This window comes from Haliaeetus albicilla, chromosome Z (assembly GCF_947461875.1).
Source record: "Haliaeetus albicilla chromosome Z, bHalAlb1.1, whole genome shotgun sequence".
NCBI classification, from domain to species: Eukaryota; Metazoa; Chordata; class Aves; order Accipitriformes; family Accipitridae; genus Haliaeetus; species Haliaeetus albicilla.
In genome coordinates, this window is record NC_091516.1 from 18,555,303 (window position 1) to 18,572,428 (window position 17,126).

The 17,126-nt window shown below is 37.9% G+C and overlaps 1 protein-coding gene across 5 annotated transcripts in view; it reads left to right on the forward strand.

Moving 5' to 3' along the window:
• RIC1 (RIC1 homolog, RAB6A GEF complex partner 1) overlaps window positions 1-15,238 on the forward strand; it is a 56,822-nt gene extending 41,584 nt beyond the window's left edge. For 4 of the 5 annotated variants that reach the window (XM_069777236.1, XM_069777239.1, XM_069777237.1 and 1 more), the window contains exons 13-26: window positions 836-874; window positions 1,146-1,256; window positions 1,854-1,943; window positions 2,517-2,677; window positions 3,703-3,841; window positions 5,793-5,909; window positions 6,835-7,563; window positions 7,879-8,037; window positions 8,148-8,281; window positions 9,310-9,596; window positions 10,396-10,590; window positions 12,474-12,651; window positions 12,767-12,955; window positions 13,347-15,238. In XM_069777236.1, coding sequence (XP_069633337.1) covers window positions 836-874; window positions 1,146-1,256; window positions 1,854-1,943; window positions 2,517-2,677; window positions 3,703-3,841; window positions 5,793-5,909; window positions 6,835-7,563; window positions 7,879-8,037; window positions 8,148-8,281; window positions 9,310-9,596; window positions 10,396-10,590; window positions 12,474-12,651; window positions 12,767-12,955; window positions 13,347-13,632 — 2,814 coding nt within the window. In that variant the 3' untranslated portion in view covers window positions 13,633-15,238. The remainder of the gene's footprint in view (window positions 1-835; window positions 875-1,145; window positions 1,257-1,853; window positions 1,944-2,516; window positions 2,678-3,702; window positions 3,842-5,792; window positions 5,910-6,834; window positions 7,564-7,878; window positions 8,038-8,147; window positions 8,282-9,309; window positions 9,597-10,395; window positions 10,591-12,473; window positions 12,652-12,766; window positions 12,956-13,346) is intronic. The other variant, XM_069777240.1, reaches the window with a different exon arrangement.
• Window positions 15,239-17,126: the final 1,888 nt, after the last annotated feature.

Consider the following 17,126-nt stretch of genomic DNA (forward strand, 5'->3'; position numbering starts at 1 on the left):
AGGTCCCCAAGATTTTGTTTTTCATCTAGTAAATGAATTGGTATTACTAAACAGCATTTGACTCTAAGCATGTATGTCAGGTTCTAGGTACTACTGAATTTCCACTTTAGCTGGCCACGTAGCTTTTCTGTCTTCTGAAACTGGTGCAGGAGGGCAAAGTCCTCATTCTGTGTAGGAGCAAAACTAACACAACTGGAATTACTGGGGGAGCAATACACCCATGAGAACAGCCAGTGGCTGGGCAATGAGAGCACCTACCTCCTTGTAACAGACCAAGGACTGGAGTTTGAACCTGGATTTGTATCATCCCATGTGACATGAACAATCCAGGATCAAGATTTAATTTGACATATCCCAGTCAACTGCTCTCATAACAAGGCTTTTGGATGTGCTGGTGTGTATTTCTGATGGGATTAGAAATTTCATCCCAACACTGAAAGTCCCTCCTGAATGCTATGTTTATCAAAACTTCTATGTTCCCATGAAAGGCTCTGGTGGAGGAGAAGTACCTAGGGCAGGAGAAGAGCAAATTTTGACTATTAATCTGTAATATAGTATTAGCTGTTGTATGTTGTTAATGCATTTCTATATTTCTTATATTAAAAACAGGCTAACATTTAGGCTTCAGTAACTTTCTGGGGTTGGGGGGCAGGGAACCTAATTGTATTTAAAAAAGAAATCCCAATATTAAAAACCTTTAAGCCAGTGTTTTGGAAAAACATGGCCATTATACAAATTCCTGTAGAACATTACAGTTAATCACTACTTTAATAGTGCTTGGTATAGTTATGGTTCTGGTTTTCTCTTTTTTTTTTTTTTTTTTTTTTTTTTTTAGATTCATAGTACGTATCTAGAGAGCAACTGGCCTATAAGGGTGAGTTATTTAAAGAATATGTTCTTGCCTCTTTAAAGGTATGGGGTGTTGATAACTGTCCCTTAGGGCTGGATGAGCTCAGGAAGATGGAATCATTGTTTTAAATTACAGAAAGAAGAATATATGTTGGGCAGTAAAGTAGAAAACATGAAGATACCTTACAAGTTTTGACTCTGACATTATATTGCCTTGTAGTGATGTGCACTAGGGATTGGATGTATCATTTAAATAAGTTCCCTCCTGAGGTTCTGGGTTTTTTCTCTTTGAACAGTTTTCAGCTATTGACAAGCTTGGACAGAATGTAGCTGTTGTTGGCAAGTTTGGTTTTGCACATTATTCTTTACTTACCAAAAAATGGAAGCTGTTTGGAAACATTACCCAGGTGAGAGGTTATAGTACTTTGTTCAGGTATACTGGGGAGGTTGTATTTCTTGGAATGTGACTCCTGGAGAAAATAAAAAAATAATCTTTTTGAAATAACCTGTAGACACACTTGGGATTATGGATGCTGGTTTTGCATGTGTTTTTCATCAAGTGGCTGAAACACTTATCTTGGGGCTTTGGCACAATAATTCATGTCTGATTATTAAAAGGTTTCCAAATCTGAGTGTGTATAGTCAGACACTCCCATATGTCTTATCTGACAGTTTTTGTGAGACATAGGTTTGGATGCCAAGCTTGTAAATTCTGGCCAGAAGCAGAAAGCTAATTTGAGAGAGTTCAGGGATGCCAATAGCATAAGGCACTGTGGAGCTGTGTTTTGTAAGATGATGTTTGTCTTTCACATGTTATTCTTTAGTACTTTGGGTTTTTTATACAACAAAAACTTCATATACATAGGTTGTCTTGCCACTATCAGTAAAGCTGATAGAGATCATGTATGGCTTTCAGAAATTTCCCACAGAATGTACACATGTGTGTATGTGTGTATAAGTATATAAAAATACATACATATATGTCATTTGCTTGCTTTTTTCAGGAGCAAAATATGACGGTAACAGGTGGCTTAGCATGGTGGAATGACTTCATTGTTCTTGCATGTTATAATTTAAATGATCATCAGGAAGAGGTGACGTATTTTTCTTCAGAGTAAATTAATCATGTTTAGAATATCTGATCTGTTCTACAGCAGTATTATAAATATGAAAAGTTAGATACATAGGTGACTTTTGGTCATGTTCAAAAATTCTTTATTAATATGTAAGTAATTCTTTGCAGAAAAGTTTATTATTGCTATTAAAAACCATTTTCTGCTGACTACCAAAAATGTGCTCATTGTTCTGAAAAATTTGTGATGTTTTTGCATGTTAGCATGAAGTCTGTTTTGGGGTATCTAGTTAGAGTATTTTGGGACACTTTTGTTAAGGTGTTAAATTAGATGGGCGGAAGACCTTGCTTTTTAAAACAAATGAATAAAACTCCTTCCTTTTGTTAGTACTTCAGATTTGGCTGTACTGATCTTTAGCCACTTTGGATGCAATAATATAGTGCAATGCATAAAACATTTGATGAAACAAAAACCCAGTTAGGTGTCTTGCTAGAAATCCTTGACAGCCATTCCACAAAAAAGAAAATAATTGAATGTGGAATTATTATTAATTTGTTGGTAAACAGAACCTGTATTCAAACCTTTTCCTTGTAGCTGAGAATCTACCTGCGAACATCTAATCTTGACAATGCATTTGCACACATCACCAAAGTGCAAGCAGACACGTTACTACTGAGTGTCTTCCGGGACATTGTAATACTCTTCAGAGCAGATTGTTCCATTTGCCTATATAGTATTGAGAGAAGGCCTGAGGGGTGAGTATCAGTATTTAAATGCTTTTGCCGTAATGTACTTGTAAATCTGTTCTCAGTCTGAGTAAATTCTTATCATAATATAAAGTTGTTTGATAACTTCTGGAGTCAGATTTTTAAAATACAGAGGGGTAAGTGTTATCTGTATGCACAAGAGATAGTTCACAAGTGTCACTTGCATGCGTACAGATATGCATGTTAGGTGTGGAGGTAGTGACTGAGATACGCATGTTTCCAGCTGTCTGTACAAACATGTTCTAGCTGATAGGGACTTGAAAATGGAATGTAAATAGAAGAAAAAGGTACTAAAAGGCACCCACATATTTGAATATTTTTAATAAAAAATGTTTCTAACATTAAAAGTAGAAATTGGTGAGGGTGGTGGTGGAGTAGCAAAGATGAAGAGAGACAGTTTTGGTTTGCGGTTGTCAGGAGCTATTTTGGTGCAAAAGAAGTAGCAAAGTAAGAGCCACATACTTTCAGATAGTTAAGATTAGTGAACCTAAGGAGGAGATAAAGATTCGCAGATAGTTCTTTGAAGTGCCTAAGCAGGCAGTTTTTCTTACACTAATTATGGCATCTTGGTTTCAGCAAGAAACGACCTTGTTTTTTTAGCAGAAAGCAAGCTGCTGATCCACTTTGGAGGAAAATATTTTCAATGCTTTTCAAAGAAAACTCCCAACAAAATCCAAACCCTGGAATTGTCTTATTGAAGGGTGAATAGAGTCTTATTCTGAAGCATCTGATGTTGTCTTCTATCCACTTATAGCTGTATTCCCCAAAACTATCAAGATAAAGTAGCCCAGCTTAGGTTTATTTGGTAACTTTATGTAGAGTAGATATGTGGACCTGTGGGATTCCTGGTTAAAGAAAAGTAATTTTAGTCTATAGAGTAAACTGTTTGCTGAGATTAAGTGGCTTATTTTCATTAGGTTTACTTCAAGGTATTAATTTTATGTTAAATACTATTTTAAACAATATTTTGCACATATTTTAAAGTTGTTAAACATAGTCATCTTTCCTTTCAGTCTTAACCCTACTGCCAGTATCCAAGTTCTTCAAGAAGTGTCCATGTCTCGGTACATTCCTCATCCTTTTCTTGTAGTGTCTGTTACGTTGACATCAGTGAGGACAGAGACTGGCATCACCTTGAAGATGCCTCAGCAGGTAACAGGTCTATAGTGCTCAAATTTAAAAGAATTGGTGCCTACATTTGTTAGCTTAGTCCCCAAAGGTTAGGTGCTGATAAATGAACCATAAATCAGTGGTTCTTTTTTGTGGTAAAATGCGGAACATGTTTTTTCTGATTCTTCTTATATAGACATTTTATGTGTGAACTGGGGGCGGGGTGGGTGGCGGTAGGAATAAAATCCAAATTCTTACTTCTATTTCATATCTTCTTTTGTCATCTTGTAAAATTCAGGGGCAAACGTTGGAGGACAAAGTAAACTTAACTATGTCAAGGGTATGTTTCTCTATTGTGCATTAAAAGTTGAACACCAGAGCAATCCATGGCATTAAGAAGTGCCTTTCTTGCAGCAACAGGTCCATTACTCAAAGAATAAACAGAAAAAAGGAAAAGATGGCATATGACCCTGTAAGGTTACTTCTAGTCAATTTCCTACTTGCTAAAATAAAGTAAGATGATCTCTCCCACTGATTATGTCAGGAGATAGGCCAACAGCCAAACAATGACCAAGGTGTGAAGGTGAAGCCTATCTTAACTCCAGGAAATGATTCAGGCCACTGAAAGCACAGTGCAAAGAGAACTTGCATTTTTGTTGCCTGTTGTGTAAACAAAGAGAACTTGCATTTTTGTTGCCTGTTGTGTAAACAAATTAAGCTTAACTATTTGAGTAGCTGCAGTATGAAGCATATTTTCTCATCAGAGCAGCTGCCTTAAGATAGTTCAGATGTTGCGCTGCCTGGGAGGCAGGCCTGTAGACATGTGAAGGTGCATATTTTTCTCCACATACCAAAGCCACTGGCAGATAGGACAGCAATGGCACAGATGTAAAATCTGAAGGTTTGCGCTTGCTTCCTTCTGTTCATTCTAATTTAGTGTCCCACAATGCTGAACATGTGTCCTGAGAATTTGCTACTTATCTTAGACAAGGGCATAAAAGCCAACATGCTTGTGGTTTTCTAGTCCATCTTGTTGTGAGACAGCGTCCTTATTCCTGAACTACCTGACATATGGTGTTTCCTAATTTTGAGAAAAAGCTACTGAAGCTTTTTAGAGCACTAGTAATATTTTAAACTTAGCTTCAGACTGGACAAATATTACTTCTTTTCTTTCTAAGAGCCCATATCTTCAAACTTTGTCAATCCTCCTGACCAAAAGAAAAGTATTAATGTTAGCACTGAACATGACACTGCACTGTAGACAAAGCAATGTGTCTGACTTAGCAGAGTGTGTCAGCCTTCTCAGTGTTGTTGCCTATTGGTGACCTTAACACCTGATGCTGCAAATTTACCACACAGGCCTCCTACCCATTTATTTTAAAACTAAACTTCATGCACAGCATGGTATTAGCCTCCAGTGACTTGGTTCAAAATTAACATGAAACAGTTCTGAAATAAATCTTTAGACATAATACTTTGCTTTCCTGATAGAGAAGAATCTTTCTAGTTAGGTATAAGTGCAGCTTCTAAAAGTTCAAGATGCTGTACAAGTGTGGCTAAATTCTTTATGGCTCAACTCTTTTTGGCTTCTGTACCAGTGTTAGTCTTTGCAGTCAGATACTGGCAATTATGTAGTGGTGATACTGTTAAGAACACAGAGCTTTATTTTTCTTAAAATGCTGGTGGCTTGCCCATGCCAAGAGGCATAGTTGGAAAAAGCCTGTATGAAATAAACGCATGGAATAAGTCTAGTGAACAAGAAACCTTCCAGTATTTACTCCCTTGCACAAGAACTATATGAATGAACCTATATGTAGGTACTTAGTTCTGCTGGATTTTTCTGAGTCCTTCTGCATTGCATTTGGTTGTTAGTCATCTCTGTATGGCAGTGCAGTTAATTTGCTCTTTTTATTCTGGATTTGTACGGTGGTTATGGGTCAAGTGATGCATTCAAAAAGTTCAAATAATTTGCATAATACTATTTTATCCTTAGGCTTGTGAAGCTGAAAGTATTATGCTAAACTTAGCAGGACAACTCATCATGTTGCAAAGGGATCGATCGGGACCCCAGATCCGAGATAAGGATAATAATCCTAATCAAAGGAAGCATGTGAGTAAATGTATGTGGAGTACTGTATATGGCTTCAGAGATGTCAGTGACTGAAGAAGTTCTGGAAGGGAGTGGTCCAGGCATGAAGAAAAGAGGTCTGTAATGCAAGGCAGTGTCTACACTTACAGGCTGAATTGTTAGCTGGAAGTAAATCACTGCTCCCGTGATTTATTTTTTTCCTAAGAATCTGTGAAATGTTACTACTTAATTATGTGAATGTCTAACCGAAGTATTTACTACTTGTGTTTACTACTTGTATTGCAGTGAAAGATACCAGTTTTAAGCATAAAGGTCCTTTGCAAAATTTGGTATGCAATAATGACACAAAATCTCCAGTCTATCTAAAACTGTTCTGTATGTTTATGGAACATTATCATTTTTTGCAGAGTATGTTTACAAAGTTCCTAAAAACAACAATCATAGAAATCAGTGACTGAACTTTTAAATTTTTCTGCACTGATGAAAAACTATTCTACATGAAAGAAGCACTTTGGGAGAGTGAAATCTGAAAAGTTTAGATGAAGAGTTCTTTGCAGCTCAATCAAACACTAGCAAATTTGGTGTTTGTAGTAATTTTGTCAGTTCTAGGTTGGACTCTTGGGCTCTCTGAAGAAGCAGAGAGCAGATTTTTATTTTCTTCCCTTATTTTCACCCTTCTGGCCTCCTGACTAAGGAGGTTAAAAAAATTGAAAGAAGTGTCTTTTGAGTTAATGTAAGCAATAAGTAATGCTTTCCCAGGTGGTAGGGTGCAGTTAAGGGATAAGCAGATTTGCTGCTTCTTTGTTAGAGGAATAACATGTTTGAAGAGAATAGTTCTTAGCTGAAAAGAGTTCTTGTGAAGTGGGTAAAAAAAACAAAACAAAACCAAACAAAACCAAACGAATAATGAATTCTGATTTTTTTTTTTTTCTTGTTTTTCAAATAGCTGCCTTTTTGTGCTCCAGTTGTCCTAGCCCAGTCTGTTGAAAATGTATGGACTACTTGCAGGATCAACAAACAGAAACGCCACTTACTGGAGGCTCTGTGGCTCAGCTGTGGTGGGGCAGGTATGAAAGTCTGGCTTCCCCTGTTTCCCAGAGATCATCGAAAACCACACTCCTTTCTGTCAAGACGGATCATGCTGCCTTTCCACATCAACATATACCCATTGGCTGTTTTGTTTGAAGATGCCTTGGTTCTTGGTGCTGTTAATGACACTGTGCTCTACGACTGTTTATATCCTCAAACCAGTGCTAGAGAACACTTAGAGGTTCTCTTTCCTTTCTCCATTGTTGAGAGAACCTCTCAGATCTACCTCCATCACATTTTACGCCAGCTCTTGGTTAGGAACCTCGGTGAACAAGCCTTGCTTTTGGCCCACTCCTGTGCCACATTACCATACTTTCCTCACGTACTAGAACTGATGCTTCATGAAGTGCTGGAAGAAGAAGCTACCTCGCGGGAACCCATTCCCGACCCTCTGCTTCCCACTGTGGCGAAGTTTATTACAGAGTTCCCCCTCTTCCTGCAGACAGTTGTTCATTGTGCTAGGAAGACAGAATATGCCCTGTGGAATTACCTTTTTGCTGCTGTTGGAAACCCGAAGGACTTATTTGAAGAGTGCTTAATGGCCCAGGACTTGGACACAGCTGCCTCTTATCTTATTATCCTACAGGTAATGGTACCTCATATATTGCAAGAGAGGTGATATTTACTAATGTTGTAGTATTTTAGAAAATATTGTCATATCAAAGTTAATGCAAGTTAAACAAATTTTTAATAGTTTTCTGTTATGTCCGGTTATGAAGGGGCAGAATATTATACAATGTAAGTAGTTAGTTTACTGTTATAAAAAGGAAAATAATAGCATGAAATTTGCTTCTTCGAATCTCTGGTATACTTGAATGTGACATGTCGTGGCTTGACTTAATAGGACTTCTGTTGCTTGATGGCAAAAGCAAATGACTTAATTATGCTTTGTTACTTGCAGAATATGGAAGTTCCAGCAGTTAGCAGACAACATGCTACTCTCCTATTTAATACTGCCTTAGAGCAGGGAAAGTGGGATCTTTGTCGTCATATGATCAGATTTCTTAAAGCCATTGGCTCTGGAGAAACAGAGACACCTCCAGCTACACCAACAACTCAGGTTTGTGATTAAAATAGTAAATACTGTGCATCAAACCTCGTATGATTAATCTTGCTATTATATAGCTTGTTTGCTCCTTTGACTGTATGTTTGGGTTTTCTTGGTTTTAGGAACCTAGTTCAAGTAGTGGCTTTGAGTTCTTCAGACATCGCAGCATTAGTTTATCCCAATCAGCAGAGAATCTCCATAGCAAATTTAACTTGACAAAAACACTGAGTATGCCCTCTGGCCCATCTGGAAAAAGGTAATTGGTAGTAATATCCTCTCCTTCCCTACTTTGTTAGGTACCATACTAACTCTCTTACCAATTTAAGTTACAGAGGTACATTATATGAGAGTTACATTTGTCATAGTTTCCCTCCACATCCTTCTGCGTTTGTCTTTTCCTGACTCTCATAATGTCTGCGCCTTTTTCTTGCATTCTTGGGAGAATATGTTCTCACACATGTAAATATATATGTTTGTGTGTATATAGACACAGGCACACTTACATGGATCCACTGGATGCATATGTAGTAATTTAAATAGCTAGTGAGACTGCATGCCTTATATTTGAAGGATCTGTTTTGATGAAAGATACATCTTGAACAGCTCACAGTATACATTAGTATACACAGTATACTATTAGCATCATAGTATACATTGCACTGTGATACTGTGCACATCTTGATCTAGCAGTGTGTTGCCAAGCCATAAATAGAGCCTTTTATACCTTGGGGTGAATCCCTCTTAAACTGCTGTATACAGAATTCATATTGATCAGTATTAATGTTCAGAAGCAGCACTGAGCTGGGATTCGTTATTATCTTGGTTTTGGCTTTTTTTCCCCACATAAGACCTTCAGAACAACCTTAGTACAAATTCAAATGCTTTTATTTAGTAATTTTCCATAGAGAGTACTATCTTAAGAATTTTGATAAGAAGGGTCCTAGACTAAGACTTGACTTGTTCTCTAAACTTGTTTCTCAGAAGTCACTTTGCAATGGCATCTGCCTTTTATCTCTCCTTCTTTACCTTTTTCCTGCATTGCTAATAGTTTAATACTGTATGGACACTGCTGCTGTTGTAACTTCCTTCCCTTATTTCACTTACCTGTCGAGTGGGATCTTTTAGAGAACATAAATAGCAACAAATGGTGGAAGCTGCTTCTGTTGGTACATAGAAAGCTCCCACTAACTACTCTGGTCACTCCATGTACTGTGGTTGTGGCCAACAACCTTTACAACTCTGTTTTATCAGTCTTAATGTCACTGTTCTCTGGTCTGTCTATAGGTGGAGTAAAGACAGCGACTGTGCCGAGAACATGTACATTGACATGATGCTCTGGCGGCATGCTCGGCGTCTGCTAGAAGAAATCAAGCTGAAAGACCTTGGCTGCTTTGCTGCACAGTTAGGCTTTGAGCTGATTGGTTGGCTGTGCAAGGAGCGAGCCAGAGCTGCCCGCGTGGAGGATTTTGTGTTTGCTTTGAAAAAGCTACACAAGGATTTCCTCTGGCCATTTCCAGTCATACCGGCTTCGTCCATTAATTCACCTTTCAAGAATGGAAAGTACAAGACAGGTGCTGTAACATCTGAGTTGATTTGGTTTCCCTCCTGCAGTCCTATACCCATCAGTCTGAATCTGTCCTTCCTCAGTTCAGCCAAGCAAAGAACAGGCTGAGGCTTGCCACCTGCACAGCTTTCTCACACAGGGTGTGTTTTTTGAAGGGAATCTGTTTAGCACAGATGGCATCTCTTGTGTAGTCTGATTACAGTACTGTTTCTGTTGAAGTTTCTTGCTTTCTCAGGTGCAAACACTGAACTGGGTATCATTTGTGCAGATGTTGAGTTGAACATGGAATTGCTCTTTCATGTAAATTCTACAGAAAACTACTAGAATCAACATTCTCATATAGCCTTTAGATGAGGTTTTGATTAACTTTTTATATTTAAAAAAGTAATGTTTCTAATATTTGAAATTTGCTTTATGTTAAAGGGTAAGAATTTTGAGGACTTGCAGTAAACCTCCTTTGTGTTATTAATCTCTCAGTTCACTAGTTTATCCTCTCAGGGCAAAGTTGATACTAGCTGCCAAGTCTTCCTCTTTTTGGTAGTAGCAGCACTATAATTTAGTTCTATTGATGCTAACACTTTGTCAGCTGATATTTCTTTTATGCCAGTGCTGACATAAAAAGCTGATCAGAAATTCTTGAAGTACCTAAACTTGCTGCATTCCCTTGCTTTTGGTGATCCCTCAGCAAACTAATTGAATATTGACTTAAATACAAGTTTTAGCTTCCTGAAATGCCTGGAGAGAACTTTCCCAATTTCCTTTTTGATGTTTATAAGACTTTTCTTTGGTGGGTTCTTTTCTTTTAGCCGTAGGGGAGCAGTTGCTAAAATCTCAGTCTGCAGACACCTTTGTAAACATGGAAATGGACACAGGGGTTTCAAACACACCTCGGAGTCGCAGCTGGCTTGGCGCTATCAGCTCCTCTCAGAGAGAGATTGACACTGTTTCATCCCATGGACCACACATGCAAGATGCATTCCTTTCTCCTTTGCTAAGTAAAGGTTAGTCTCTGTTCCTTCTGTCTGCTCATTGGAAGAATGCACCTGGACCTATGCACTTCTGTTTTGATACTTGCATGCCACTGCTGTATTGTTGCTTCTCAACTGCTGATAACCATAATTCAGAAAAAAAAAAAGAGGGTTTGTTGAAAAGTGAACAAAAATTTTTACAACAGAAAGATAATGCCCATGTCATACATCTTTAAGTGCTTGAAGTAGAATATGAAAATGATATTTGCTGAAGTTCCTGCCTGTGGTAGTAACTCGAAATTTAGTATTTTTACAGTCTGGCTGGGAAGAGTGTTATAAGTTTTATATTTTTGCCTCTAGCATGGGTCGGCCTCTTGCACAGTTTGGTACAGTTCTAATGCATGAACTTTGTGCTTTTGGATTTCTTTAGAAAGATATACATTCTTTATTGAGGAAATTATAGTCCCATATAGTTTGCTTTTTTCCTATGGCTTTGTTTAAATCACTTTTTTAAAAGGTCAAATGTATGATCAGCTTATGAAAATACAACAGGGAATTTTATTCTTTGTTAAACTTTGCTGATCACAGTCAAAGACAGGAAATGTTTGTCTGACCATTCATCTCTCTTTTTTTTTTTTTGGCTCCCTCTTGTCCTCAAGCATACAGCAATGTTTTCAACAGTGTCTACATCATGTGATTCCCACTTTATTAGGGAAAAGACCTAAGTATCTAAGTGTGAACTACAATCTCCCCAAGATGATAGGGCCTCCTGTAAGAGTCAGAGCACTTGGAGCTGTAATTTAACAAGTTGACAGGCTTTAAAAAATGAAGAAAGAGTGAGGTTCTCTTCCTCTGCTTGGGCACTTCCTCATTCTATTTTCACTTCTGTTTCTTCTGCTTATTACTTCTGGAGACTGCAAGAATGCATTAGGTCTAAGTAAGTTTGTTACAGAACTCTCCAAAAAAGCATAATTTAAATTTTCCCCATTTATTCCTCTTTTCATTGCATTATCTTGTACTGCTGTCTGCCACTACCGCTGTTTCTATAAACAAGTATCTCATTTTTTTTGCTGAGCTGGATGAAGACCTTTGAGTTCAATGGACTTTAGTATGCATTTTGAAGCGGTTTATTTCTAAAGTGAAACTAAATTAATAGTCTTTAAAACGTTGCGAGCTGAATTCTAATAGTAGTAATTTCACAAATAACTAAGCCAGCAGTGGTATACACGGGCAAGAACCTAATAAAACAACTTTCTGACTTTCTAAACATTTTCCACAGAAAAGATACATCTACTTTAATACGGAAACTGTTCTGGAGGTTGGGTGCCTTCATGACTCACCACTATAATGGTTTTAGCTTTGCTGATACTGTTCCTGTGAAAATTCTGTGGCTACATCTACTCCTCATGTGTTTATTAGAAATGCTTATTTCCTTTTGTAATTAGTGCAGGTGAATATTTACATTACCAAGCATTCAGAATCTTCAGGGTTTTGTATAAAGAACTTGCTATTACTTCTTCCTTTTTACAGTTAAGTAATGAGTTATCTTTAGACAGACCACAACCCTTTCTACAGACTTAATTCTAGGACTATAGTATGTAAGAGGCTGTCACTGTGCTCTTGCAATGATTGCCAACACATCTTTAGGATCCCTTACTGACATTATTCTGCAGAATTATTTTTATTTGATAGAAAAACTACTGCATTCCTCCAACAATAGTTCCACCATATAGTGTAACAAGAAGAATGCTGAAGTGGGATGGACAGTATGCCTGAAGTAACAACTTAGCACTGTGATACACAGCAAAGCATTACTGCATAATTTGTCAATTGCTGTAGGAAGTAGTTCAGAAACTCTGCATCTTGCTAAAGCAAGCAGTTTCTTTTCCCCTCATGTTTCTGAGTGTTTTTGATAGGTGACGAATGCAGCATTGGTTCAGCAACGGACCTGACTGAAACAAGTTCTATGGTGGATGGTGACTGGACCATGGTGGATGAAAACTTCTCTAGTCTAAGTCTAACTCAGTCAGAGCTTGAACATCTCTCTTTAGAACTGGCTAGTAAAGGGCCACACAAGTCACAGGTCCAGCTGCGGTAAGTAACGTAATCTTTGGTATGTAGCATTAGGGGAAAGAAACACTGTCTACAGAATCACACTGGGATTTTTGTCTTTAGCATGGAAAAAGAAGTAGACTGTTTTTCTATATAGGTACTTGCTACATATCTTCATGGAAGCAGGATGTCTGGATTGGTGTATTGTCATAGGCCTTATCCTCAGAGAATCTTCAGTAATCAACCAGGTTTTCAGTATAATGCAATCCTCTGATATTGATGGAGAAATCTGTCAGAACATCAAGACTGGCCTATATGCTGTTGACAAATGGGCTTCTACAGATTGGTAAGTGTTATTTTCCACCTTCATTTTCATTCCAGTTGTAGATAATTAGTTATCTAAAAAACCCCTTTGAGTTCTCTCAACCCTAGCTGAAACAATTATTTAAAAGCACTTTTGAAGAAAATTTCAGGACAGTCACTTAATACAGTTGTGATCAAACTGGAAAAAAACCCAACAAACCAAACCCAAAACAACCAACCCCCCCAACTTCTGTTGTTTTGCTTATGGTTGCCTTTTCCTGTCTATTAAAAAAAAAAAAAGTTTTTGTACAGGAAGGATTATAGAAGATACTCATTTATATTAAACATCTCCCAAGAAAAGCTGCTTTTCAGGCATATGACAGAAGTACTATTTTTGAACTCACTCACGGTGTTCTGTACTGTTATTTTCCTAGCCCTGGGTACAAGCCATTTCTAAATATCATCAAACCACAGATCCAGAAACTAAGTGAAATAGCAGAAGAGCAAGTACAGCCTGAAGCTTTTCAGCCAGTGAATCCTTCTAAGGTTACTGAACAAGTGAACCCCAGAGCTGAGGAAAGCAGGACTTCATCTAGCCATGGTGCTAATCCTCAGAGTGATGCTGGCAGCAGCAATGCAAGCAGGCATGAAGAGGACAAGTCTAAGATAGAGGATGAGGATTCATTCCAAGAAGGCAGTTATGACTGTATTGTGTCTTAAACGGAAGATGAACAACTTCCCAAGCATCAGGTGTGAAAGGAAGCAAACCAGCTTCTAGACATGCTTCCATGTTTTGGATTTGAACTTTTTTTTTTTTTTTTTTAAATATTTCAATCTTTGAAATCTTTAGTGGGGATAACTAAGCAGCAGTTTCATCTAATAATATCAAAAGGAGGCAAAGTGGGTTTTTTTTGATGCAATCTTCAGACTACAGCTTTAGGTTTTGATACTTAATAGTGTTGAGAGACAGTGAATACATATGGAGACAGGTTCAGCTAAAGTTCATCAGTACCTTTACATCACCAACATGTTCTGAAGGAACTACTTATCTCTTAATTGAGTTTAAAAGGCAAAGAGGGGATTAAATTTAAAAACTGTTATACTTTGCAGCTTGCCTGCCTAAGAAATATCTGATCAATGCAGTTCAGATTGGTTTGATATCGATATTTTGTATTAAAGGACTGTAAAATATATTGTATGTTTTTGTGAATACTCTTGTACAAATACTCAAGGCTGTACCTTATTTGAAGGTACCTATATGTATTGCGCATGTTCCTAGATGACTAGTAACGTTAAAGCAGAGTTGCACTTCTTTCTGGATGAGGCATACTTTACTGACCTAACATTGACACAAGGTGGCTTACCTGTTTTTTACTGCCACTTACAGATCTTGTAGTTGGGCTTAAGGGATTGCTGAAGGTTATTTATTTCATTGTAAATTCTTTTCTGAAAAACGGATTTTTTAAATGTAAATAATCATCATATACTCTTGCTATGGAAAATTAGTTTAACGGCTCATACTTAAACATTTTTCAAACATTTTATAATATGCATACTTGTAATTAAGACATATTTAACTTTCATACAATGTTATGGAAAGCTGGCTGCAGAAGTTTGTTGCTTTGAGGTACTTATTTTTTCTAGCTGCTGTCCCTATGTAATAACTACCTGTAACAGTATTAATTAGGTATTAGCTTGTTTGTACTGTGCAATCTGAACAAAAATGCAACATTACTCATTTTATACAAAATAAACTAGTTTATTTTTTATAACATCACTTGATTACTGACATGGACCAAACTAGTCATCATAGGGTAGTTACAGCATCTGTTGCTTTTCTAGTATAGTTACTAAATGCACATCCATTTAAACTCTGAAAATTAAGAATATTCACAATTAAGTTGAAATAAATTGTGGTTTTATCATCTTTATTTCCTTTGTAGATAAGATCAAGTGCTTTAAAATGTACAAATGTTAAACTGTTGCTTTAGAATGGCTTTACTAAGCCAATACAACCAGTACAAGTGCAATAATTGCAAGTATTACTTGGAAAGCTGGAGATTTCAGTGAATGCAGCTTGAATTTCCATTTAAGAGTTGAAACTAATAGTGAAGTTCTAAGAAAAAAATCTGGTTCAAGAGTCCCAGCATTAGGCTTAGTCTGCATTGTAGCTACTGGTTACATATAATGTCTATCATACCTACAAGCCTGTTGTGATCTGACATCAAAATCTATTATTGTTATATGGGGATACTTAAAGCTTTTTTATGATAAAAAAACCTGCTTAATCTATGGTAAAAGAAATAAAAACTGTGCTTCAAGTTAATATTTTTCTGTGGTTCTGTGGTAATGATGTAAACCAAGCTCATCCTGATCAGCTTTCTGCTGTTCAGGTTTTGGATCTGTACAAGTAAAAACAGACATTAACTGATATACTAACATTCTTAATATTAGTATCTTACTACTGTGCTACTGTTGTTTAGCAGTTAAATCTTTTTAGTTGTGAAATTTTAGAAGTTTGTACTTCTTTAGTAGTAATTCTCTCTATGCAAATCTTATGTGCTAATTTTGTATTTCAATTTCACTGCTGTTATACCTGTAATTAAAAGACAAATGTATTCAACTTTACTTGAAGTTACTCCTGTGGAAAATAACTATTTCTGACTCCAAGCCATTGACAGTAACTTCGCAGAATTCAAGTAGGTTATCTCAGAGAAACAACGCTCTTGAAAATACCCGATGAAGATTGTTTTAGTTTGCCACATCATATCTGTATGGCTTGTTTTACAGGATGAATGTATCAAGCTTCTAAGTTAAAAGTTACCTTATTAGTGCACCTTTGAATTTACATTCACCTACTGTTCTGAAAAGAGGTGTATTGGGTTTAGGGGGCAAGGGTGTGGTAGCAAGGGGGGACTGCAGGGTTGGCTGTAGTAAGTAAAGCCCAGGAGCTGCCCCTGTGTCAGGTGCAGCCAGTTCCAACAAACCCACCATGGGATATAGCTGAACCCCTCAGCCAAGCTGGGGCCTCCTCTCTGTAATATATTTAACAAGGGGGGAAATAATGCTGTGCAGCAGCTGTGAGAGAGATGAGTGAGGAAGAAAAACATGTGAGGAACAGTTCTGCAGACAGGGAGGCCCATAAAGGAAGAGCAGGAGAAGGTGCTCCAGGCACTGGAGCAGAGATCAGCTGCAGCCTGTGGAGCTGTGTAAGTAAAAACATACATTAACCAATACACTAACATTCTTAATATTAGTATCTTACTACTGTGCTACTGTTGTTTAGCAGTTAAGATCTTTTTAAGACCATGGTGAAGCAGGCTGTCCCCCTGCAACCCATTGTGGAGCACATCAGAGCAGATACCCACACTGTTGCCTCTGGAGGACCCCACACCAATGCAGGTGGATGAGCCCTGAAGGAAGCTGCAGCCCACAAAGAGCCCATGCAGGAGCAGGTTTTCTGGCAGGAGTGGCAGCCCATGGGGGACTGGTGCTAGAACAGTCTGTTCCTGAAGGAGTATCCCATTGGGAGGAATATCCGCATTGGAGCAGTTCATGAAAGACTGTCCCACGGGAGGGACCCTACACTGCAGCTGGAGAACAGCAAGAAGAGGAAGGAGCAGCAGCGAGGAGTTGTTACAGACTAACCATCCCCGATCCCTCTGCATCACTGTGGAAGAGGAGGTAGAAGAGTGAAGTTGAGTTTGGGAAGAAGGGGGAGGTTGGGCAAAGGTGGGTTTTTTGTTGTTGTTGTTGTTGCTGCTATCCTACTTTATTTTTAATTGGCAGTCAATTTTCCCCAAGGACAGTTTGGTTTGCCTGTTATGGTAACCAATGAGTAATCTCCCTGTTTCAACCCATAAGCTTTTTCATCTCGTTTTCTCCTCCTGGCCTGCTGAGGAGAAGGCATGAGAGAGCAGTTTGGTGGGCACCTGGCAGCCAGTCAAGATTAACGCACCACAAAAGCTTTATTCATCTACAAATATGCACTATTACCTCAACATACACATAGGAAAAATGGGCCATTTAACCAGCTGGGAGTCAACATTGTCTATGGAATTCCAACTCACTGCCTCTCATCATACTTCGTTTATCCAGCTCACATAAAACTGGCTGCCCTGGTTCTTACCAGCCTGGCCTACTTAAGCATTTGCCATCAAATGCTGTAGAAAGATGTCCAACTTCCTCCTTCACCAGCATTTGCATATGAAGTT